Below are 25,756 nucleotides of genomic sequence, written 5' to 3'. Positions count from 1 at the left end.
TATAATCAGATTTTAGCAGAATGTTTCAGATCTTACCTGCTAATTTATATGCAATTGGCAACTTGGTTTTGCTGTCTGGGAAATGAGATTGCTGTAGATTAATCAGTGGAACAACTTGCCTCCATAAATTATGAATGCTCCAACAATGGAAGTTTTTAAGAAGAGATTGAAAAACCAATTGTCTGAAATGGTGTAGGGTTTCCTGCCTAAGCAGGAGGTTGGACTAGAAGACCTTCAAGGTCCTTTCCAACTCTGTTATTCAATTTCTATTCAATTTCTATATTTTGGCTCTTTTCCCATCATATCTCCTAATTACACATCATCTGGGAATTTGTTCTGACTGACCCTTGGCTGCTAAATATTTCATTAGGAAAAGATACCATTCGTAGTCTCATCTCTCTATCACATTCTACTATTAATAATACACCAATTCATGTGAATTCTGGTCCTCTCATCCTGGTTTTATAACTTATAAATCTCGTCCATGAAGTTTTTCTACATTTTCAGCATTATTAGTCACCAAATGCTTTTATAAACACTAAACCTTGACCCTAATCCTAATCCTAATCCTTCACATTTTTGAGGACTTACACGATACATAAAAAGATAGTGCATTTATTAAACGTCCAATTTAACATGTAACATTCAAAAAGGAAAAGTGGAGAAAGAATGCAAGCACTACAAAGTGCATGGGGATCTCAATTGTTCTTAGTTTGAGGGATTATTTCATTTCCTTACCCCAAATGCTAAAAGAGTTTAAGGAAGGGAACAGGTTACATCGATCCAAGCTCTTTAAGGTCCCCCCCCCCCCGGCCTTTTATTTATTTATTTATTTATTTTTAAAGAGGGTGGATTCAGTTTATCGAATTGGCCCGGATAAACCGGTTGGGATACCGCCCTCTAGTGAATCTTGAGCCTTGCGAGCTTCCGTCGCGGCCCCCTGCTGGCTGAATTTCGGTATGAGACTAATCAGCGCTTGTTCGATCTCAGTCTTTCTCTACACAGAGTGACTCTTGTTCTTTCCCTGCAACCGTTATGTCCCGGATCCTCAAATCGGTGGATTACGAGGTATTTGGCCGGGTTCAAGGTGAGGACCGGAGAAAGACGCGAAAGCTAAAATATTAGGAAAGGGGCTATGGGGAAGAGAACTGTTCTGGCAAAAATAGCCTCAGAGCGCACGAACTGCCCTCTCGGGTTACAAACAAAAGCTGGCAAGGAGAACTGTTTATAAAAAGCGAATTTAATTGCCAGATCATGCTGGCTGTGTAAACAGTTCTGTGCTTAATTAGTCTTAAAAGTGAATTGAAGAGCCGGCAAAGCTCTTAATGTTAATAATACGCATGCGTGGCAGGTGCAGGAAGGGACACTCACTATTTCCATGCTCCCAGCTCCATTAATGCTGTCCCAGTTACAAGTTACCATTACCTCCTATGCTAACTTCACAGGAGAGCTGTTCAACTGCTTACTGGAATTAGCACGTGTTTTAAAAACGGGGGAGATAAATTTTTATTTTAAACTGGCAATGAAAGATTACATTATTAAATCCTTTTTCATGCCAAAGCTAGTCATCAGAGAGAACAGTCTTCTTAATACATTTTATATATAAGGGATTTATCCACATCAGCCATCTTTCAAAACTGCACAAACACACTTTAGTGAAATACAAAGATGTAATAGGAACAGCAACAATTTGACCAAGATATGTGTTGTGTCTTCAGGGAAGGACACCATAAATATTATATTTAATTATGAATGATGCTTTGGCCACATATTTTCAGGGATAATTCAATCTTCTGCCTTATTTTCCTAGAACTCCTCAGGTCAAAACCACTCATTCTGTGTAAAATGATTGTAGATTTGTCACTGAAATAACTGCACATACAAATAAACCAGGAAAGAAAAAAGAAATGGTTATTTATATAAACCATCCTACATCTCTTTCTGTCTAAAAAAGAGACAGCCCACCAAAATAAGGCCCTTTCTAATGTAGGGAGCAAACAGTTAAAACCACAATGATAAAAATAGAATTAAAAATGCAATGTCCTTAATTTAAAACAAAAGAGTTAAAATAACATGACAACTAATTTAGAATGAAGAGCGGAGGATTAAAATGGAGTGCAATAATAGAACCATAATAAAATAAAATATTTTCCTGGTAGGAAAATAATATAAAAATAGACATCAATTGGGCTTCCATGTAGGACATATCACAGTTAGGAATTCAGCACTGTAAAAACATGAAAATACATAGCTGAGTTCCACATCTAAAATAGTATTTCTCTACCGTACATGTAAAGAAAAGCTATGCTTCACTATACATACATCTCTCTTTGTATGTGATGAATCTATGCAGGTTTTTTTTGCTCCATAAGAGGCACGTCCACCACCACCACCAAAAGATGGACGGTGCATTTGGTGAATAGCAGCTGGGCCACAGCGACAGGTTCCTTTTACAGTTCCTAACCTCACCTCTTCTTTGTCTTTGTCATTGCCCACCTCTTCTGTCTCTTTTCCACAGTGCAGGAGTCAATAGGCAGAGCTAGCACATGAGAAGATACCTATCTGCAGTCCTCTCAGGCTCCGTCTGATATTTTTTTGTCTTATTTTCCTCCTCTAAACTTATGGTGCGTCTTATGGAGCAAAAAATATGGTATATTGTTATACTACAAAGTCCATGTCATTGGTATTACAAAGTCCATGTTGTGCGACCTTAACATCGTTGATGTTTCAGGCATTGCCAACTATCAACACAACAGAAAATGGTTCTTCTCAGCTCCCTTGATTTAAATATTTTCTATGTGACAAATCTATTATATTGTAATTCTATTAATGCTAAATAAATTTCATTTATTTGTGTAATTAATTCATATGCCACCCGTCTCACTATCTATAGTGACATATAATTTAATATATTATTTTATTAAAATGTTTTTCCTACCCTATATGTAGCTGAGTAAAATCTATAGAACAGCAACCAAGTAGCATGATTAAAAATATAAATGATAAACTGTGATAAGTTTTTTTTGCTCTGTTTATCAGTTCTAAATGTTCCCAAAAGAAATATCCGAATAAAGAAACAACTTCAGCAAAAACAACTGAATATCATAGTGAGAAATTATTTTCCAATATTACCCTTAGCCCAAGTACAGTTCCATAATAGCAATAGCAATAGCAGTTAGACTTATATACCGCTTCATAGGGCTTTCAGCCCTCTCTAAGCGGTTTACAGAGTCAGCATATCACCCCCAACAATCCGGGTCCTCATTTTACCCACCTCGGAAGGATGGAAGGCTGAGTCAACCCTGAGCCGGTGAGATTTGAACAGCCGAACTGCTGAACTGCAGTCAGCTGAAGTAGCCTGCAGTGCTGCATTTAACCACTGCACCACCTCGGCTCTTTGTTAACCCAGGTTGCCCAGATAACCCAGATGTGTATCTCATTAACAGTAGAGCCCAGTTGAGCAATCTTCCACTGAATTCGGTTATACATCTGGATTTCACTGGATCTATCCATTGTGCTTTTAATTTTCTTTGTTTCCCAAAAGGTATTACTTTTAATCACTTTTCATTTTACCAAACCTTCTATTAAAATAAAAACTGGCAATCTTTGATTGGTTGTTATAATGCGGTTTTATAAATACAAATGAAATGTTGTTCCATTGAGCAAATATTTATAATTTTATTTTCTTTGTATTCTTTTTTCTCAGGAGTTTGTTTCAGAATGGTAAGGCACCATGAAGTATATCTTCTTTGCATCCCTTCTCTGTAACATTTTTGAGAGCAAAATAAAAGCCTGTGCAGAGTCTTCAGAAATCTGCAATGCCACGTTTCTGTGTTAATCTGAAGAGTTAAGTATCATATAACAATAATGTGTGCTTTAGTGGAAATCCTTTTATGGTAGAACCCTGATTTTATGACCATTAGTTATATGCATACCCTAATTTTAGTATTTTATTTAGCGACGTAAGAGAGAAGGTACCGGTGGACAAATTTAAGCATTGTACAAGGGTCCCAAGTTACATGGAAATCTTGCATTTCTCATTATCCATATTTAAGAGTATGCAACCTGGAAACATGGGAAAGCCCATCTTTCATAATGATCAAGAAATATAAGGGGACTCTGTTCACTTTCCAAAGCAAAGTAGAAATTGTTGAAAGGTTTGGAAAGGTGAAATATGATTAGCAGTATTAACAGAAACAGTATTAGCAGAAGCATTTCGAATTGGGTTATCTACAATTTTACAACCAAAGGTTAAAAAAAGACACCTCCTTGCCTTTTCAGCAATGCGGGATGAAAATGAAAAAGGTAATGGGAAAGAATGAAATATGAAAAAAGAACCCGCATTAGAAAATACTATCTATGCAAGGTTTTTTTTCCCCAATGAATTTTTATGTGAAAGAGGCTTGGAAATGAACAAGAAATTAAATGGTAATCCTGACTTTAAGGCAAATTGAGGAAGGTTAACACAAATCAGGTTTCTCCATGGGATTCATCATTTTGGCATTCATTATGTAAAATTTATGAGCTGATCAGACAGGTACTCAGTGCCTGAAACAGAAATTCATAGATTTCAAAAATGAGAACTTTAATGCTGAAATTATTTATAATACTGTTATTATTTTTGGGCCCTTCCACTCTGAAGTATTAGTGTATTAGAAATTGCTTTGCAGTGGCTACAAGATGAACAGGACTGAGATGTTGCACTGTTTCCTGTAGGATTTGGCTGCAAAAAAGATAACCAATTGTCTCAAATTTTAAAAAATGCAGTATAGTCATCTGAATGGATGTAATCCAAATTCTTTTGGGCACAGAGTGCAAATTATACAGTTATTTGGTTTTCACTTAAAAAAATAAAATCAGATGAGAATATTTGTTCAGTGTGTGAATTTTCTCTCTCCTACCACAGAAGCATCTTTTATGTCTTATCTTGAAACTGTATGTGCCAGGCTCAGAACAAACTTATCTGAAAGCCTGGCCCTTATTGTATTTGAAGCAAGTACAAACCATAGCTCAGATCCTAAACTTCATAACAACATTTGCAGCATTCATGTGAAATGCTTCATTAGAGGACTTTGATTGGGGCAGAGTGTAGATAAGAGCGTAGTTGCAAAAGACTTGTCATATTCTTGATGGCCTAAGTTGAATGGTGTTTATAGTAGTTATCTGTGATGTGCTACACACAAACCTTTTTTTTAAGCAGACACATTTCTCAGCAGTTATGAGATGGGGTGAGGCTGTGTATTAATTAATTAGAAGGGTTTTTTTCCTTACTTCAGTTTTTCTGCAGAAATTTGTATACGTAAAAAGTTGAGGTTTTATGTTATTACCTTATTCTACTGCATCAAAAAGTCAATGCTTTTCTTTTTCTTTTCCCCTTTGCCCTACACTTTTCTCTCTTCTACTTTTCCTTCCTTAGTTTCCCATTATTTTTCTTTTTCTTTTTCTTTGTATTTTGGTATTTTATATTTTGATAAACTAATAAAATATTGGAATCCAGCATTATAGGACTGGAAAGAATGTTGGAGGTCTTCTAATCCAATACCTTGCCCAAGGCAGGAGTCTTTATATCATCCTAGACAAATGATTGTCCAATCTTTTCTTGAAAACCTGAAGTGATGAGGCACCTGACCCTCAGAGGCAAACTGCTCTGTTGATTAATAGTTCTCACTGTCAAGAATTCTTCCTTATTTCCCTGTTGAATCTTTCTCTGACAAGCTTCTCCTTGTTGCTTTTTGTCCTTCTTTCAGGTGCTATGGAGAATACATTGATGCTCTCTTCCCTGTGACATCCCTTCAAATATTGGAAGACTGCTTTCATATCTCCCCAAACCTTCTCTTCATTAGACTGCCCATACCTAGTTCCCTTAGCTGTTTATTGTATGATTTATCCTCCAGGCCCCTTGTCATCTTTGTGGCTGTTCTCTACATTTTTTCTAGTGCCTCAGCTTCTTTTTTGTATCATTATTGGAAAACCTCATTTTGCAGTAGTTCTTCCTTCAGGACAGATCCCAAACCATTTTGGTTGGCAGAGAACATGGAGCAATAGACTTCAGCTTTAGGATGGTACTTAGGGCACTACCTCCTTTTTAATATATACAATACATGAAGCCACTGGGCAATATCATCTATTGATACTGAGTGAAGTATCTCCAATACATTTATGATTCATCATTGAATATCTCTATCCGCAATAAATAAAGCTGTCAATATTCTTTCAGGGTGTGCAGAGGCTGCAAGAAAAGAAAAGTCGAGGCTTAATCCTGCAAAGATGAAGTAGCTATGGGTTTTAGGTCCTCCAGATCCAGGAACTGGAATGTTTCTATCACTGGATCTTAGTGGGCAAGCTGGGAGTCCTTCTAAATTCTTAGGTCCTGCTCAAAGAGCAGATAGCACTGTTGCCATAGGGGTCTTTGTATAGTTTTATCTTCCAGTTGCAGATAAAAGGGGATTTGCTCAGGGTCACTTATGTCTTAGTCACCTCTTGATTGAATTAATGTAATGAGGCCTTGAACATTATCTGGAATCTTTAATTTATCCAGAATGCAGCAGTTCAAGTAGTTATGGGTGCAGGCCATTACACTCTTATGATTACTCTACATTGGCTCCCAGAAGATGCAATTCAAAGTGCTGGTTTATCACCTTTAAAGCCATACATGGCATATGACCAAGCTACTTGTGGGATAGCCTATGTTAGGCCCAAGGAACCAAGAATGGCATAACTTCTGTGTTATTTTTTTATTGTTGCTTGCCTATAGACAGCAGTCATGCCAGACTAAAGCATTTATCTGCTTTTATAACTATTTAATATACCCTGCAAATGCTAAGGGGAGTCCACCTTCATTTTTTTTTCTACATATCAAATATTCCAAACTTCTTTGTCTCTTTGCTTGCTGGAAAGAGCCTTTTTCTTCTGTGATTCTGGTCCACATTCTACCACATCTTTCTGCCAAAATACCTGCCCCCTTATTCAAGGGGCCTTAATTTAAACACAGTTATATTACGAGTCTAGGAAGATATATTACAGTCTCCAACTCCGCTTACCTATAAAAAAGTCATTAAGACCTGAGTTTTTCTCCATATACAGTATTTGCATCCAATTGAGGGGAGTCAATTACCCTATTTAGTTTCCATTATATATTCTATGCTTTATATCCTGTTTGCTTTATAATACATGGTTGTTTACATTTGTAAAGTACTGCCCAGAATCATATTTTTAGTTGTGTGACTTTACAGTTCCTTAAATAAATAACCAATTAAACAAAAAAAGAATACAGACTACAGGATTGCTACATTAGAAAGTTTGTATGTAGATTTCTCATGGAAAATAAAGTATTTCTTGGAATTCCCGTACTGTGATTTACCCTTTCTTCTAAATAAATATTATTAATAAGTACTCTGAAAGACTTGTTCTTTGTGTAAACTGCTTCCAATCCAAATTGTTAGGGGGAAAGTCTGACACCTACTTAATACTATTTTATTTTAGTTTTCTTTTGTTTTAGTTCTATTAATGATGTTGCTTTTAAATTTTATTTGAATCTATTTTGATTCCTGCTTTTGAAGTTATTCAAATACCTGTGTGACTCTTTAACATAATCATATCTCTTATTTATGGAAAATGTTCTGAGTATAATTTTAGAAAACCACCCCACACACCTCCAAGGTCCCTTCCAACCCTATGATTCCATGCTCTATATATATGCAGCTGAGAACATGAGGTTAATTCTACTGCCAAATCTAGAAGTAGCAAAAACAAATTTAAGACTTAACATTGTTGGTCTTTTAGAAGAAGACTAGGCCATTAAAAAGCAAGTCATTGAATAAAACACAAGTTTTGAGACTGAATTGTACAAGTAGTCCTTGACTTATAACCATTCATTTAGTGACCATTTGAAGTTACAATGGTACTGAAAAAGTGACATATAACTGTTTTTCATACTTATGACTGTTACAGCATCCCGGTGGTCATATAATAAAATTTGGATGCTTGGCAACTGACACATATTTATGATGATTGGGATCATGTGATCACTGTTTGCAACCTTCTGACCAGAAAAATTAATGGGGAAATCAGATTCACTTAAAAACCATGTTACTAACTTAACTGCAGTAATTCACTTAACAACAATGGCAAAAGTCACAAAATGGGGCAAAAAGTGTTTTACCTAGCAACATGCATTTTGGGCTCAATTGTAGTCATTAAGTCTAGGACTGCATGTACTGTCACAGCTTTAAATCTTGAATGCATGCTGACTATATCTTCTTATGTTTGTTTTCCAAACCAGTACACAGAGGATAAAGCTAGGAAAGCGGGTATAGTTGGCTGGGTTAAAAATACCAGACAAGGAACAGTTACTGGACAAGTGCAAGGTCCAGAAGAGAAAGTGAATGAGATGTAAGTACACTCTTTCCTTGGTCTGCTGGCTAGCTTCACTAAATTGCTACGTTTGATTCAAATGCTGCTGCCAATTAATAAAGAACAAGCTTTCTAGGGATGGTGAAATGTAAACAATTAACTGAATGAATTTTCTTCAGAAGAAAACTAAACTCTGGTAATGAGAACTTGAAACTTCAAGCAAGCTAGAACAGGAATGGAGAACTAAAGTACAGTTCCAGACATCTCAATTTTGACCTGAGAATTGTAGTTCAGGAACACTTGAAAGGTCATAGGTTTCCCTTATGATCTAAAATCTTCCAGAAGGGAAGTACCTCTACTTTGTTGGCACCCTATTTTTCCAATTCAGTTAGTTGCTGTACTGGTCACTAATTGTGTTTTCTTTATATTTAATCTTAATCACAAATTTTCTAGTACTTCTGATTTTTATTACTAGAGCTTTTAAATCTTTTGTATTTTCTGCTATTAGAGTAATATTACCAATATAATGCAGGCTACTGATAATTCTTCCTCCAATTTTAAAGCCATGCTTGCCTTCTAATCTGGCTTCTAGATAGATAAACAGGAGACAGGTAGAGGTGCAGAGATATACTTGTGTGTCTGTGTGTGTGTCTGTGTGTGTGTGTACGTGTAAGGAAAAACTCAAGGCTAATAGTGTGATTTTTTTTCTCCTTATAGTTTGTGGTCCCTGGTACTTTAAGAGAGAAAAGGACCACACCTGTACTGAAGGGAGATAAAAGAAAAATGCTGAAGGCACATGGTATGCTGTTGGTGGAAGAGAGAAAGGAAATTGTTGTTGGAAATGGAATGTGGGGATGACCTTGGGGGACAGAGGGGGGACAGATGCTACCTAGGAAACAATCAGACAAGAGTGGTAGGAGCCCCCAGTGACTTAGTGGTCAGAGAAAGAAACTTAGGAAAGACCCACTCTAACTGATCAATTAAAAGTGGAGTGGGAAGTCTGTATCTTCAGATTTGCAAGAATATTAATGTAACATTATGGTAAATTAGAATTAGCTCATCTAGTTGTGTTTTCTGTCTTATTTACCTGGAAGGGCTGAGAATTGTGTTTGAAAAACTACCATGTTTCCCTGAAAATAAGACAGGTTTTTTTTTCTTTTGCCCCCTGAAATAAGCGCTTGACCTTATTTTCGGGTAGGTCTTATTATTTTTGAGGTGCAGGAGGCGGCGAGCATGGTCCCCTCATGGCTACTACTGTGTTGCAATATTTTTGGGAGGGCTTATTTTAGCGCATGCACTCAAAGCTTGAGTGAGCTTATTATCCAGGGAGGTGTTATTTTCAGGGAAACAGGGTAAAGCCAATTATCTGTGAAGGAGGGGAAACTAAAGTAGTTAGAGTGAGCAACAAGATCTTAAAATTATAGCTATGAAAGAAGTAGCAGCACTTTACAGCTTCACAATCTTTTCAGAAATGCAGTCCAACTAGAATCAGCCAGCAAGAAAAAAAATGTTATCCTTCTTACAATCTAATGAGGACTGAGAGATGGAGAAGAAACTCAGCAAAACGAAACACTTACAATGCTAATGTTATCATTTGTAAATGTAATATACAATTTAATACATTAGGAGTATATATTGGTATAAAACTCTTATGTACATATTAAAGCATTCAACGCCTTCCTCTGTTGTTTTTATCATAACTTAATTGGAACCCTCTCAGTATTTAGAGAGAATAAATAAGGGAAGAGCAAACAGCCTTGTTCGCTTCTTCACCCATCTGCAGCCAGTCTGTTTTTGCCATATTCTGTCTGTACTGTGGCTTCCTGACCTGGGTATAGGTTTTGCATGAAAACAGTGAGGTAGTCAGATGTCTGAAATAAAGAGGTTGGGACAAGTTTAAGATGACAGTTGTTTGATAGAAAGAATGGTGGAAGGCTCAGGTGTACGTTTTTGTTGTTTTCAATTTCTTCTTTATTTCTTATTTTCTATCTTTGTTCTTATGTGTAGTTTATTACATTAAAAATTTCTAATTATAAAAGGTGTTATTGGATTTCTGTTTTCCTAAAGACACTGCACACGACACAATGAAAGGTCTTTCTATAACCATCAAAGCACATGCTGATTCTTTTTTAGTGTTCTTTAGTGGTAATTAATTTCTCAATGATCCAGCATGCATCAGCAATAATGTCTTATATTGCTTGCTTGACCTTTTCTAAAGCTACAGTAGTTTGAACATCTGTCTTTTCTCTTTTCATGAGGGCTTTAATTTAGGTTGGATGATCCTAAGCATTCTTTTGCTGTCATGTCAAAAAAGTGTATTGTATAATAGTTTGCATACTCTATGTCTCTTTTTTGTATTGGAATGTAGGTTGACCTCTTCCAATTGATGGGCTATTGTGATGTTCTCCAGATTTGCTGCCATAATTTGGCTAGAACCTTTATTAATTCTTCTGTTGCTTTCTATATTTCCAAGGGGAATTGTCAGTTCTTGTAGCTCTCTACTTTGGTAATGATTGAAGTGCTGATCCAACTTCATATTCTAGTAATAGTGTCTCCTAAGACTCTTGGATGTTGACATCTTTTCTGTCAGACTTCCATCCTTGTTTGATAATTTCTTCCATCCTTGTTTGATCTTCTTTGAACAGGTTGGTCTGTCCATTAGCATCTTTTAACAAACTGATCTGAGATTTCTGAGTTCAGAGATCTTTTGGAAGACTTCCTTTGTTTTTCTATATTTGATGTTTTTTATAGACATCATTATAATATTGCTCTTTTCTAGGCTTGGCTTCTCTTCTGGGCAGTTTCCACCATTTTTTCTGATTTCAAGTTTGCTTTTTTCTCATTATCTTTGTTAGTCTTTTTTTTTTAATATCCATTATTAACAACTTGATTTCATTCCAGAGTTGCTCTGATTCCTATCCATAGTTCAGGCTTCAAAGCGATTTTGTCGTCTTTTTTCTCCGCACCTCTGCACGTGACCGGAACCAGCTGGGTGGAGATGCCAGCGTGGAAGAAGAAGATTGGACCATGTGATGGATTTGTGGATGTGGGGACAAGATCATGAACTTTCAACTGGGTGGGAATCCTAGGTAACTTCGAGAATTGGGATAATGTCAGAGTTCCAAGTATCATGCAGAATTAAATCAGAGTCCAAGGCAAAACGATCCTTAAAATTCAAATTTAATAAGTCAGACATCTTGGCACATCTGTGGAATCCCAATTCTAGAACTTACCTAGGATTCCCACCCAGTTGAAAGTTCATGATCTTGTCCCCACATCCACAAATCCATCACATGGCCCAATCTTCTTCCATGCTGGCATCTCCACCCAGCTGGTTCCGGTCACGTGCAGAGGTGCGGAGACAAAAGATGACCTTGGGCTTCTAGAAAAGAATGACAACAACACATTCCACAATTCTACTCCTTTCTATTACCCCCTCCCAACTACTACACTAATGAAACAGCATAATGAAATAAGAGAGAGTGTGGCAGGTCAAAGATCCTAAAAGGGATATAACTGCAGGCATAACCCTCCATGTACAGTATATACAGACATTGCTTTGGTTGTTTGAAGTCTATGTTAACTGCATACCCAAACTTACATTTATATAAATGTAAACCAAAGCCTTCCAATCTAAACAAGAAGAAATTCAGCCTAATCCAAATTGAATCAATAGGGGAAAAATGCAAAAGTTTGAAATAGGATAGTGGGGGCCACACCATTCTTGAGCCCTTTACATTTGATAATATTCTAGACACGGCATGATTATCTATCACAGCCCCAAAACAAAACATTTCTTTTTGCTGAAAGGAGAAAATATACTGTAAAATTTTTATTGTAAACCATGCTTGTCAAATGTAAGTATTTTAAAAGCCAAATTTTAGATCTGGCCATTTGCCAAGAGGAAATGGATGAGGGCAGAATGGAGGCTTATTAGTCTAGTTCCTGAAAGAAAAGAATCAAAGCATTAAGTACAGAGAAAACAAAACAATAAATCAAAGTGACTCATTAGATGTGACTGATGAGAAGCAATTACAACACTGGAGAAATGGTATGGCTATGCTAGGATCACTGATGTATAATAATTCATGTGAACATATATTTGGTTACCTGGTTTTAAGAAACCGGTTTTCTCCTGGAATGTACAACTAGGAGTAGAAATCAGAATAATTATATTTTTACCAGTCTGATATTCTTCAGGTATGTTAGACAGTGTAATTGTTTCCAGTCAACTTTATTCAATCTTATACTGTGAACCTTCCAAAAAGGACTAGAATATTAATATTTGTTTTTATATGCTATCATAATCTGCATGGATTTCAAAATGTTTAGCAGAATAAACTATTAATACTAAAGCAATAATAATATTTATTATTAATAAATATTAAATGTAATATTTATGTGTATATTATTTTGTTAAATATTCCCTAATTGCATTTAAATCTGACTTGAGCCACAATGGCCCTCTAGTGGGGCATGAAGCGATTGCAACCAGGTCACAGAAATGGCTGATGAGTGCACTTGCGCATCCTCACTTGCAGAAGCAGTGGGAAAGCATGTGCGTGCACACTCCATTTGCGTGAGTGGGCAGGCCTGCATGCACACAACTTGTACAAATGGAACTGCTGTGCGCATGCGTGTTGGTCACTCGCATGGAACTATCCTCCCCTCTCCCCCGCCGGTAGGCAAAGCTGGAAACATTGGGGAACTGAACTAGGCTGTTGTAGACTGCATGTTTGACTCCTCTGATTTAAATTATCAATTTAAAGATATTCTATAAACACTATTTTTCCCCAAAAGAAAGTTGGAGTCAGGGCACCACAACTTCTTTAAGGACGGTTGCCATCACCCTATATCAGAGAAGTATTGAACTCAGCTCATCTCTATTACCCCAGCCACCTTAAGGAGTCTGAATGGGTATGAATACAAGCCATCAGTGTGAAAGCACATTTAGCTCCTATTTATTCCACTGGAATCTATAGGTTAAGGACTCTCATATAAACTGCAAGAAGTGATGCAACTTTAGACTCTGCCCCTAAAGTATTAGAACTATGGTGAATATCAGCAAAATGCTGTGATAAGAACTTACTACAACTAGATAGCAACTCTTCTTGCACTCTAAAAGGAGCGAGCAGTTTTACACAAGGCTACTGTATAACACTCCTCTGACAAGTAGAAGAGTATGAGCACTTCACTGCTATTACTGCTACTTTATAGTTCAGATGTGAGCTGTGCCTGTGCTTGGTCAGATTTGTGCATTTCTATCAATGAAGACTTGAAAACTACTGACAGATACAGAATTCAAATGCTCTCAAACATATACCCTTCATTTCTTACCATTCTTTCCTGTCCTTGCAAACAATACTTAATACTGTAATGATATTTGGATCGCAACATCAGCTTCAATTGTCATAGCAGGGAGGCAGCTCCTAGCCAACCATGACTGATGTTATAGAAAAGTCAGATATGGTTAGTTCTTGGATGGGGAACTGCTAAAAAAACCCAGGGCTTAGACTAGAGGCAGGTATGAAAAAAATCTGAGAAAAACCAGTGACAAATCAGTCTTACACTGTTAATAGGAAATTTAGCATCCATTGGTCATGAGAAGTCGATCCCAATTTCAAAGAAGTTTTACCTTTTTTCATCAGCCTCAGACAAGGTTTAAACAAAGGTATTAGAGTAAAGAAGTAAACACTTATTTGATGTTCTATAAGAATACAGGAAGACATTTTTGTATCCAACAATTTCACCATCAGTAAATTGCAAAAGGCAGCATTACTCAGAACAGCTTATATCCTGTGGCCATACCTCTAAAACCACAAAACATTGATATTTGCCTATCCCAGGTCCTCGGGAAGGTAGATAAAAATATCCAAATCCAATCTGCACATCTGGCTAACTGCGACAAACCATTATACTAATAAAATATTAATACTAATTAATAATTGAAAATAATAGGTAAATAAAAAGACAGACAGACAAACCTCAAAGGGCAGACACAATGGATCACTGGGTCTTTTTCTGCCATCAGTTTTCTATGCCTATGGCACTGATGATGCAGTGCCATAGACATAGGCACTGCCTATGTCTATGGCACTGTAGGTATATATGAAGCATATATGAAGCTATGCACTAAAGGCATTGTTCTAGATTTTATTACAGTACCTGGCATCCCAAATATTTAGCAGTTTATTGCCATATACAGTTAATGAAAAGAAATGCATTTTGTGCACTGGATTGATTATGCTCTTAGGGTTATGGGTTTTATTTTTAAACTTGCTAACAGATCTCTAGATGGAGCTGTTTGATGGATAATAGTAACTTCTGAACTGCAGTTTCTTTTGGATGCCTATGTATTCATTTTAAACTGTTCTGCAGTGAGCTTTGTCTCTTTTATCAACACGAGACCCCTTTTCTCTTGTTCCTACGCTATAGAAAGGCACTCACCAGTTAAGACTGAGGCAAGATCCAGATTCTGAGAGCTAAGAACATGACAAACCAAACAAATCAGCTAAAATGCCCACTCTAAAAAACACCCTTATCCCTACCACCTTGCCATGGTCTTTTAGAATGCAATTCTGAACATGTAGCTCTTCCCAGAATCCCTGCTCCCAGCCTGAGTTTCTGTTTCTGTCCGAATGCTTGGGGACACTTGAAAACAAAGCTCTGAGTTGCAAATGCTAGTAACCTTGTTTAGCAACTGCCTCAGACAGAAACACTATGCAATTATGCAGGTGATGAAAAAGTAACAGTAACCTTGTGAATGTGACCAATGCTCACATTTAAAAACTTCACAGGTCTCTAAAGCAAAGCAAAGCTGAAGTAAGATTGTATGCACAGTCACAGTCATGCGATTTTTCCACTTAGTGACCACTGAGGTTAATGAATGAGTTTTTGATCCCATTAAATAAGGATTAATAGTACCGACCTACCTCTTTTCATCCTTCTCCTTTGATTTTTTTTTAACTGAAACATTGAGCAAAAAAAAAGTGTATAGCATTCTTCTTTATAACACTATGCTTAGCAGTTCACACCAAACTATAAATATTTAAATGTATATTTTTATAGGAGTACTTAAAAATGTGTGGAATAATATTTGTTTCCACTACAACCTTACATAGTATCCAAGGTCAATTTATTTTAGCACACTGATTTAAGAATACAAAAATAGTGCTAAACAATGTTTTACTTTTGGGTAGTTTATAAACATTCATTCTCACTATTTAATCTCACTCCTCATGCTGGTAGGATATTTTTGTAGTTATTATTTATCATTCAAAACCATTGGGGAAAAATGCCTTCCAGTCACTTGTGCTCATTGAGGAAATATTACCTGTTACAAAAGACCATCTCTTTGCTAAAAAAAACCCAATATTCTATGGCCACAAATACATGTGTTTATAACATCATTTTAAAATTGCTTCAATATTTTTACTGCAAAAATTGAGTTTCCCCATTATTTTCTTGAAATCACTGCTCTACTTTATAATCCCTAGAAGAAGAAGAAAGGAACTGTTGTGCTTATTGCTATAGCAACCTGCAGAAGTTTGACAGGCATACCTTTTTTAGTATGAGTTTTCCTTACATTTACACTGCAACATAATTCATTGGAAGACGCAGGGTGCTTGCTGGAGGTGGGGGTAAATTTATCCCATAGATCAGGAACCAAATGCAGACATGATTTTAGGAGCTGAAAGAGGTTGAAAAGAATAAATGTTGCACCTGATGAACAATTTGAATAGAGCCATTCTTGATAAATACTGCATTTCAATAGAATTAAAACCATGCTGGTTTAACAATGGTTGACTTAATTCTGTTAATCCAATACCTTAGAGTCTGTGATATATTGAAACTTTACCTAACCACACAGGCTGGATTTGCATAACCTCCTAAAGTACTGTTAAACCTGACCAGTATTCATTGTTTTCGTGTCTTTTGTGATACAGTGGGCTTTTCAACAATTATTTTGGTATATTTGCCAATTAACTATCTTATCAGCCCCCAAAACAGCTTAGGAAAAAATGTTTGATTTTCTGTTTTGAGGGTAAAGTTAGCATACAAATTGAGGCTTTGTGATTCTGTTTCTTAGAATATGCCATTATCAGCTCAAATCAGATCACTTTTAGTTATGCATCCTTTCATTTCTAAAACTTGGCCCTAAATATGTTATGCAAACCTCAGTACAGCACTCAAGACAGTGAAAGTTGTGTACCTCTACATATCTGTATATTGTTATCCAGTACATAACACCCACTCTAAAAAACAGCAAATTTACCTATTAATCAATATAGTTGTTTGTTTTATTATTTAAATAATGTATATGGCCACTTGTCTTACACTAATGACTCTGAACAGAATAGAGTTAAAGGCTTCCCCTGATCATTCTTGCCCTACTCTAGTGGGTGGTGCTCATCTTTGTTTCTTAGCTGAGAAGCCAGACAAAGACATTTTCCGTTGTCATATGGCCAGCAAAATTATATGCTGAAGTGCATAGAACACTGTTACCGTCCCACCAAAGTGGTACCTATCTGCATGCTTTTGAACTACTAGTGGGTAGGAGCTGTCCAGCTGGCAAGCTCAGTGTCTTTAACTGCTGAGCCATCACGCCCCTTCCTGGGCAGAATGCAAATATTAAAACCAATAATAACAAACATAACCGATGATTGTCACAAAAGTACTTTTCCAAAAGGCAACTAGACTTTCTTGGTTTTTTCCTTGAAACTGTTTTGCTTCTCATCCAAGAAGCTTCTTCAGTCGAGGATCTCCATAGACATAACCCATGATGCCTAGGTAAATAATACACCTCAATCATTGAATCACATCAAGAGTTGAGCATGACTAATCTGCTGGCCTAAATGTCTGGGAAATGTAGTTCTTCAGAACTATCTTTTCCGCAAGGCAGGAACTGCTACAGAGAAGACACACCTTCAGGGTCCAGCTTGATGATATACTTTGGTAGGATGGACTAGAGCATTCCCTTTCTACTAAAGCAGATACAATGGGAATATGGAGGCTCAGAAGGTATCCAGTCTCTATGGCATGTATGGCTTTTATACTGTAGATGATAATTAACACTTTGAATCATGCCCCAAAGCCTAATGGAAGCCAGTGCAGGTGATAGAACCACAGTGTTGTATAGGCCTGCCATGTCAACCCTTGCAGGTAAATTGGATGGGAACATGACTAGATGTGCTAATTCTATTTTATTGCAATGCTATATGAATAGAATCTTTAAAGGTACAGATTTCCCAATGCCACCTCTGCTTCTTGATTGCCTGATCAACTGGGGCAAGTTGCTAAATTTCTTTCTCTGACCATTAATCAAGTGGCAGCTACCCGTCTCCAGTCTGATAGTTTCCTAGGCAGCATCTCTTCCCCTTTTTCCTCAAGGTCGCCCACATATTCCATAACATACCAAGATGCACCTGCTACTGCCCATGCTACTTCATTCTGGACCGGCTACAGCTTCCAAATGTACATCAAGAGAAGCTCTAATCAAGGCATATTACAGTAATCCAAACGCAATTAAAAAGGCATAAATCAACATGAGCAAAACCTTGAGGTCCACAAACGGACCCAATTGGTACACAAGTTGAACATTGCTGCTCATGTCACCCTCATCTGAGCATAAATAGAAGTAGCTTATGCTCAGTCCCAGGAATCTGCAGTGACTAATAAATATAAAAAATCTACTTACTGATATCTTGAAGAGGCCTTAGTTTGGTAGAATGGGCAGGATTGGCCTAGATGGGCCTAGTATTACAACTGAAATGGTAGAAGACAATTTCTCAATCTGCTGATCTGCCTGTAGCCCCATCAGCCTGTCCCGTGATTCCTAGTTACCTGCTCGCAGCACCCCCTGCTCCCCTGTGCCACCCACTCACCACATTCTTTGCTTGTGATTCTCTCCTCTCAACAATCTTCAAAGTGTTGGGGTTATGATTAGAACTGCTGGGATTTCTCATAGCTGAGTGACGCAGTCACATGATGTTGTGCTTTATGACCACTTGGCTTAGTAATGCAAGTTTTGGATCCAATTGCTTTCATGATTGAAGTACTACCGATATTTAATTTTAGTTGCATTTTTTTCACTTTGCTCCTTGACTTTTATTACTCGGGCTTGCACATCCTTTGTATTTTCGTCTATCAGGATAGTTTCATCAGTATAGCTCAGGTTATTGATGTAACTTCATCCAGTTATAAAATATTCATCATCTTCTGATACAGCTTCCGTTAATATTTATTCAATAGTTAGGTTGAATAAATAATTGTCTCGCACCTTTGCCAACTTGGAACCAGACTGTTTCACTATGTTCTGTCTGTACTGTGGCTTCCTGACCCATATATACATTTCTCAGAAAGACAATGAGATGTTCTGGGATCCTGTTTTTCTGAGTACTTTCCACAGCTTGATGTGATTGACACAAAGCTTTTTCTCTAATTGATAAAACATGTACTGACTTCCGTTTAGTTTTCTTTGGCTTCTCAATTATTCTCCATGCATCACATTACTGTCTTGTGTCCTTCAGCCTTTTCTACAGCCAAATTGAACATCTGGAATTTCTATGTGGGGTTCTAATCTGCGTTAGATGATCCTAAGCATTATTTTTGCTAGCATGTGAGATTAAGAATATTGTATGATAGATTGCATACCCTGTTCAATCTTTTTGAGGGGGTGGGTATTGGAATGTAAACTCACCTCTTTCAATTAATTGACATTCCTCAGAATTGCTGGTAGAGTTTGGTTAGAACCTTTACTGACTCTTTTTCTATTGCCTGCCATATTTCAGTAGGTATTCAATCTCTTCCTGTAGATTTCCAATTTGGTATTGGAGTTTTGACCTAACGTTATCTTCTAGTACTAGAAATTCTTGAATGTATGCAATATCTTCTAAGGTATCTTGGATATGGACCACTATTTCAGTAGACTCCTTCTGTCTTTATTTGATCTCTTTTGAATATGTTCTATCCATCAGAATCTTTTAGCATACCAATTCAAGGTTGGAACCTCCTGAGTTCAACATTATTTGGATCATTATTTTGGAATCAGATCTGTTTAGCAAAAATCCTGATCCTTCCTTCCTTCCTTCCTTCCTTCCTTCCTTCCTTCCTTCCTTCCTTCCTTCCTTCCTTCCTTCCTTCCTTCCTTCCTTCCTTCCCCTTTTTTATGATTCTTTGCTGCTATATACTTGCTGGCTGTATTTCTACAGTCTGGATCTGGTAGTTTTAGCCAGTGCAGACATTGTAAAGGTTGTGATTCCAGGATACAGATATTCCCCAGGGGCTATTTTTCGTCATTTGAATGAAAGTGACAAATGCTATATGCCAGCTGAAGACTTAACATAATCTTTTAATTAGAATTTTCAGAATGTGCTTTAGAGAATCTGAATCACAACATTTTTCTTGGGGTTTTAAGGTCATTTTGAATGGAAATGCCGCAAGTTAGTAAGCACTGTTATTAGCTTCTTCCCCATTGCTCCTTTTTCTGAATTATAGCAGCATGGTTCTCAACTTCTGTGAATCTGCCAGAATCTATTACCTATTTCACTTTCCAACACTTCTAAATATTAGAAGAAATGTATACTTAGCACATCTTTTTCATTCACACTTAATTTGCACAATCTAGCCAAGGTGATTTAATTTCCATGTAAGAGATACTGAAAGTATTTATCAATTTAACACAATTTTATTGTGACTAGTCACCCCAAAACAGTAGTAAGATCATTCCTGTCCCCAGGCTTATATAAGTCTGGGTAAGAAGAGGGAAACAAACAGGGCCAGACATTCATTTTTAACATTACATTTTTTATAATAATTAGTTGGCATGAAATGATTAGCATGATAGAAAAAGTGCCAAGCAGATGACTTTGAGGAGATGATAGAATTTCTTTTTTTGTCTGCAATGCAGTACATTGGATTGGCTGCTTCTGTAGCTATATGAAAGCTGAGGAAAGCTTTAAAAAAAAGATAGCCTCATACCGTATAATAAGGAACCAACCAACTATTATAGTAGAATCAGGAGGAACTATACGGTTCAAAATAGGGAAAGATATGTACTCAGGTTCTATCCTATCACCTTATTTATATATGTGGAAAAAATGAAAAGTACCAAAAGAAAAAATGGAATTAAAACTGTGGGAAGAAACATGAACAATTTTAGACATGCTGATGATATCACTTGCAGGTTAGAAGTGAGATTTAAGGTATCTCTTGTGAAAGTGAAAAACTGTGTAAAAGCCTGTCTGATTTTTCTGACTATTTAAAAAAAAAAAGAATAGTCAATGCCAGCCAGTAATAGCTGGAGGAACACATGGTGATACTTTCCATAAGAATGGTCTCTAGCTCACAAAGAGATGCCCACTACTTGAATGTAAAACTGTGACAGATCTAAACAGAATAGTACAGGCATCATATTGATAACAATGGTAATATTATTAAGGCCATGTTTTATTTCTAATTGTAGAAAATAAAAGTCCAGTTTCCAAACTTTATGAATCTACATTTGCCAATTCCAGCTGAAAACAATTCTGGGAATTCTTTTCCTTTAATAAAAGCAGTGATGGGAAAGCACCGTAATCATACTTGTATATGTATACACTTTTAGTTACTACATGTGCATGTGTATTGATTTTTTTAAACATTTTGATTTTAAAAACTCAGAGCAACATAAAAAGTCTTTAAATCAATATCAAACTGTTCCTCATTTCCATTTCTTGTAACAATGCTATATTACTGCAATCATGTGATAACTCTGGGTCTATACAACAACTTTAATGCACATTGGACTAGAAAGATCAAATACTCAAGGGAGTCAGTATGGAACTACTCTATGGTTAGAATATTGACTTAAAACTGGGGAAATCCATCATTTCCATTTTCTTAAGTCAAGTTTTAACTCTCAGTAACAGTGGGAGGAACTGTCATGGCAGCAAGATTGGAGCAAGAATCAACTGCTATGTGCAGTGTAAAGGTCCACACCTTCATCTGCTGAACAACAGACAAGAATCTTCATAATCGCCAGAAATTTCGTTTCCTTTTTTTCCACTGCTGGCAAATTAGCAAAACAGAATTACAAGTTTCAAAAGCCCACTAAAACTGAAATGCCTACAAAAATGCTTCCAGAAAGAGGGCACAACTTTGCGTCTTACTGTTACATACCTGTTGTGCCTCATCTTCTCACAACCCTCAGAAACACATTCTGCTCAATTGTCCTGCAGCAAGGTTTTGTGTAAAAAGAATAACAACTCATTATTCTTTAGCATAATGTGAAACAAATACTAGGGCAGGGGAAGGAGGAATATGAATTGTTTGTCTTTGAGCACCAAGGAGACCTTATATTTTATTGCATGAATCATTTCAGCATCCTCTCATTGGTCTTACCACTGATGAATATGTTTACATGGCCAGATATCTCTGTATTGTTACTATCCTACCTTAATAAGAATGAATATTTTGTTTCTTTCTGTAATTGGAAAGATGGAAATTTGGAAATTGGAAATCTGCATCTAATCTAGCAGATGCAACAGCTGTGGCTGTAGCTGACACACATCATACCTAAAATAGCTCTCCTGCAAGTACAAAAGATTTGTATGCATTATGAAAATACAGTTGCAGCAGATGGATTAAAGTAGATGATTGCTTAAATTATGTAAAGTATTATTAAGGTATTAAAGTATTGTTTCAAATGTAATAAAAAGGAAGCTTGCTGTCAGCATTTTTCAAACTGAAGCTACATTTTTTTTAAATGTAAAATTAAATTTTTTTAAAGAAGCGATATCTTAATCTGCAAACGTCCAAATGACAGGAACAATAACAGTTGTTTAGGAGATGTAGTATTCATAAGGCCAGATTCTAGATCGCTGAAACCTAAATAAATATGTTTTCATGGGTTACAGTTGTGGGGTTCATGCCTTTGTGTCATCTTTTTGTGCCTTTCCCTATCTCTGCTCCATATCAACGCACAGCAGCAGTAATGGAAAACATAATGCCTGGCACCAGAATATGGAGCAAGTGATTACATACTATGGAAAGAGACTTCAGTGCAGATGCTATTTATAGCAATGGTTTGCTCTTTCACTCAATCTTTAGTTCTACCCAGCTATTGTAGCCAGGATGCACATTCTCAGAAAGTTGTTAAGGCATGTTAAAAGCAAAGGAGCCCAGCCCCTTTTTCCATTTGGTCATTTTATTATTGATTCCTACATGTATTTGAGTGAATGTGCAATCTTTAGGGACTTATATATTCTGGTTGGCTGTGCTAGAAATATTGAGGGATGTGGAAGATTACATTATTGATAGCCAGTGGCAATTTCCACATTTCAAAACTCATTTACAAATGAATCTGTTTTTTACATTTCCTTGTTGCATTGAGATTTGAACTAATGCAATGATTGCCCAGACTGTATGTTTTCTTAACTCTTGGGTTTTAAAATTATAACCATTTATAAATTAGGATTTATTTTTAACCCAAAAGAACTATGTTGTATTAATATTAATATTGTCAACTAGGAAACATAAATTCAAACAATTACACTGGACAGCACAATCTGAAAGAACAATAAAGTCTTACCCATGCGGAGAATTTAATCCCATCTTTCCAATTGCTTGCTTGACTCCCTATGCTTCAAGCTAGCAATGTTATCAAAGTATTACAATGCTTTTTTAGAAATTGTCTAACATTTCATCCTCCTTAATTTAAATCAATTAAATCCAGGCCCCTCTGAAATAATAAAGAAGCCCTGGGAGCCTGCCATAGGCCTACACTAGAGCATTTCTCCAACTCATACGTGACTACACCAGGCCTCTCAGAGGCTAACCCATCCCTTGAAAGTTCTTGCACAACCTTGCTTCACTTACCTTTTCCAAAGATGGGTGAGTATTGCAGCTCCCAAAATGGCATCTTACTTCCAAGATGGTATTACATGACTTTTGTATAGGAAGGGCATATAATACATTAGCTGCTTCTGTTTGGGAAAAGTGATCTTCAGAAAAGATAAGAGGAGCGAGCCATGACGGGGAGGAGGTGTGGTACCCAGGAAGGCAGAACACAGCTCCAAGGCCTATATTAGGAGGGAAGGAGGCCAAAGGGGCACAATAGGGAGAAGATAAGTGGATAGGAACAGCTAAAGAGTCCCTAATGTTGGTCATAAGAGTGGGTGATTGCCAATCACCTGAATTTTATTCACTTGACTGCAGAGGCACTGCAGCAGCCATAACTTTAAGTACAGGTCATAAATCCGTTCAGCGCTATCATAATTTTGAGAGCTTACTGAACAAATGGTTATAAGTTGAAGACCACATGTTCTCTTTCGTTCCTGATTTTTAATGAGCAATGATTGTATCCCCAAAGTATAAAAACAGAAATAAAAGAATATTATAGAAAATTAAACTTTGCATTAGACACTTCAATATTTCAGAAAAGCATATCAATGCACTTGATTCAGGGCTAGAAACGACAGGGAATAGCATGTATGATTTATATTTTTGTAAATCATTTATTTGTATTGTGTATAGATTTTATATAGTTTAATCCTTTTAATATTGTAAGGTACCCTGAGTTGTCCTTCGGTACAAAGATAAATAAATAATAAAAGTACTGGGGTAACAAGAAGAGAAGATCGGGACTCTACTCAATGAAGCAAATATGGGACCCTTCCCCATTCCCCAGAGCATAGACAGACTGCACCGACTCCTTTTTAGTATTTTTATATTTTGTATTTTACTATTAATATCTTACTAATTACTTTGTATTATTTATTGTTCAGTATTTTTAGATTTAAAATCAAACCAAGGTCTTCAGAAATTATTCCTTTTATATACATAAAACCTCTCAAAATCATATATTGTATTGCAAATAATTTGCATGATTTGTCACTGCTTGAATTTCTTTTTGTTTATTTTGTTAATGTTACAGGCCCTGTAAATGAACTTTTCTAATAAAAGCCATTGTTGGTACAAATGCATTAGCCTTTATGAGGGTATAAACTTTGATAAATTATCTATGATGTCCAGAAAATAGATTCCTTCTCTAAAATTCTTTTTAGACATTAAAGAAAGAAGAGGATCAAATGGATTTCTAATAGATTTGTCTATTTAAAGGATATTGCAGGTAAAGAATGTTTCATCACAGCCAAGAGTAGCAGAGAATATATTTAGTGTTGATTTTGCCAAATTAAAAGAATGACTTAAAATAATAGTTATCTTCCTTGTTACTTTAATATAAAAGTTCATCTAAATATTTAGGTTTTATAATAGAGAGGTGACAGTGTATGGTTTGGGGGGGGGGGGGTTGGCCAAAGGTCACACTTGACCTCTAAATAGCATGTTAAAAATCAAAGAACAGTGAGAAAAGACCAGACCCAATACTATTTGAATTAGTTAAATTAAAATATAACAAAAGAATTACAGAATGGTTAATGAGATTATTTTCCAGTCATGTATTTAATAATCCCCTTATTCTACTATATTAAAAGTTGCAGTTTGGTAATAACATTTGAAGGTCTTTGGTGTGTCCACCCAGAGTTTTGTGGGCCTAAAAGCAGCTGAGACTTAGAATGCATGTGTGATTTTAAAACTTATCTTGGTATTTATATTTATTTACTAGCTGGATACCCATGCCACGCTACGAAACTATGTAATCGGGCTTGCTAAACCAACACTTACAGCTTGAAAATTAATGAGTGGTTACGATTGGCCTCTCCTCTCCCCTTCTACCCCTCAGGCTTGCCCCACAGAAGCCTCCCCTGTCCTCTCCCCCTTCTCTCCCTCAGGCTGGCCCCATTGATCCTCTCCTATCCCCTTCTCTCCCTCAGGCTTGCCCCACAGAGGCCTCGCCTATCTTATCCCCTTCTCTCCCTCAGTCTAACTCCTTAACATCAGATTCCAAGGTTGCTATACTCCCCAAGGAGTCCAATCATGCAATTTATCATTCATATGTATTCGACATTTTAGAAAGGTGACAATGATGTCCTGGACAGAGTGGTTATACAATTAGATCACATTCAGGATTTAAAGTCTGTAAATGTAAAAGGAATTGGATCTTCTCCAACCTGATACCACCACCACTGCCACTCTGCCACCACCAGCATTTGGAGAGAGAAAAAAGAGAGAAAGAAAATGGGTGTGTGTGCGTGTGTAATTTTGCTATTTTGCCTCCAAATTATTTAAACTTCTAGATTTTATTACTGCAATCTTAGAATCACAATGTTTAACTGGCTATTGTAGCAATCTATGCCATTAATTTTCATTATGAATAATTCCAAGAATAGAACAGTTAATATTGGAACAGTTAAACATTAATTACAGCAAGATGTACAATATATTCAACTATTTTAAAAAGTGATGAAGATGGCTCAAAGTGGAACGCAAGTTAAAGTTTGTAGGGAGAAATATATAGCTATTGCTT

The 25,756-nt window shown here is 36.5% G+C and overlaps 1 protein-coding gene and 1 pseudogene across 3 annotated transcripts in view; both read left to right on the top strand.

The window, feature by feature from the left end:
• The first annotated feature begins 910 nt into the window (after window positions 1-910).
• ACYP2 (acylphosphatase 2) overlaps window positions 911-25,756 on the top strand; it is a 48,803-nt gene continuing 23,957 nt past the window's right edge. The window contains exons 1-4 of one of the 3 annotated variants that reach the window (XM_014072266.2): window positions 913-1,087; window positions 3,707-3,723; window positions 8,282-8,391; window positions 9,822-10,702. In XM_014072266.2, coding sequence (XP_013927741.2) covers window positions 1,036-1,087; window positions 3,707-3,723; window positions 8,282-8,391; window positions 9,822-9,882 — 240 coding nt within the window. In that variant the 5' untranslated portion in view covers window positions 913-1,035 and the 3' untranslated portion in view covers window positions 9,883-10,702. Of the gene's footprint in view, window positions 1,088-3,706; window positions 3,724-8,281; window positions 8,392-9,821; window positions 10,703-25,756 lie in introns of those variants that run through there. The other 2 variants (XM_087717527.1, XM_087717526.1) reach the window with 2 other exon arrangements.
• On the top strand, window positions 3,734-4,758 carry LOC148044935 (uncharacterized; annotated as a pseudogene).

This window comes from Thamnophis sirtalis, unplaced genomic scaffold (genome assembly GCF_051295495.1).
Source record: "Thamnophis sirtalis isolate CommonGarterSnake01/CBP01778 unplaced genomic scaffold, rThaSir2_p1.2 scaffold_6, whole genome shotgun sequence".
Lineage (NCBI taxonomy): Eukaryota > Metazoa > Chordata > Lepidosauria > Squamata > Natricidae > Thamnophis > Thamnophis sirtalis.
The sequence above is the reverse complement of the archived record's forward strand: the minus strand, read 5'-3'. Positions and strand labels throughout refer to the sequence as shown.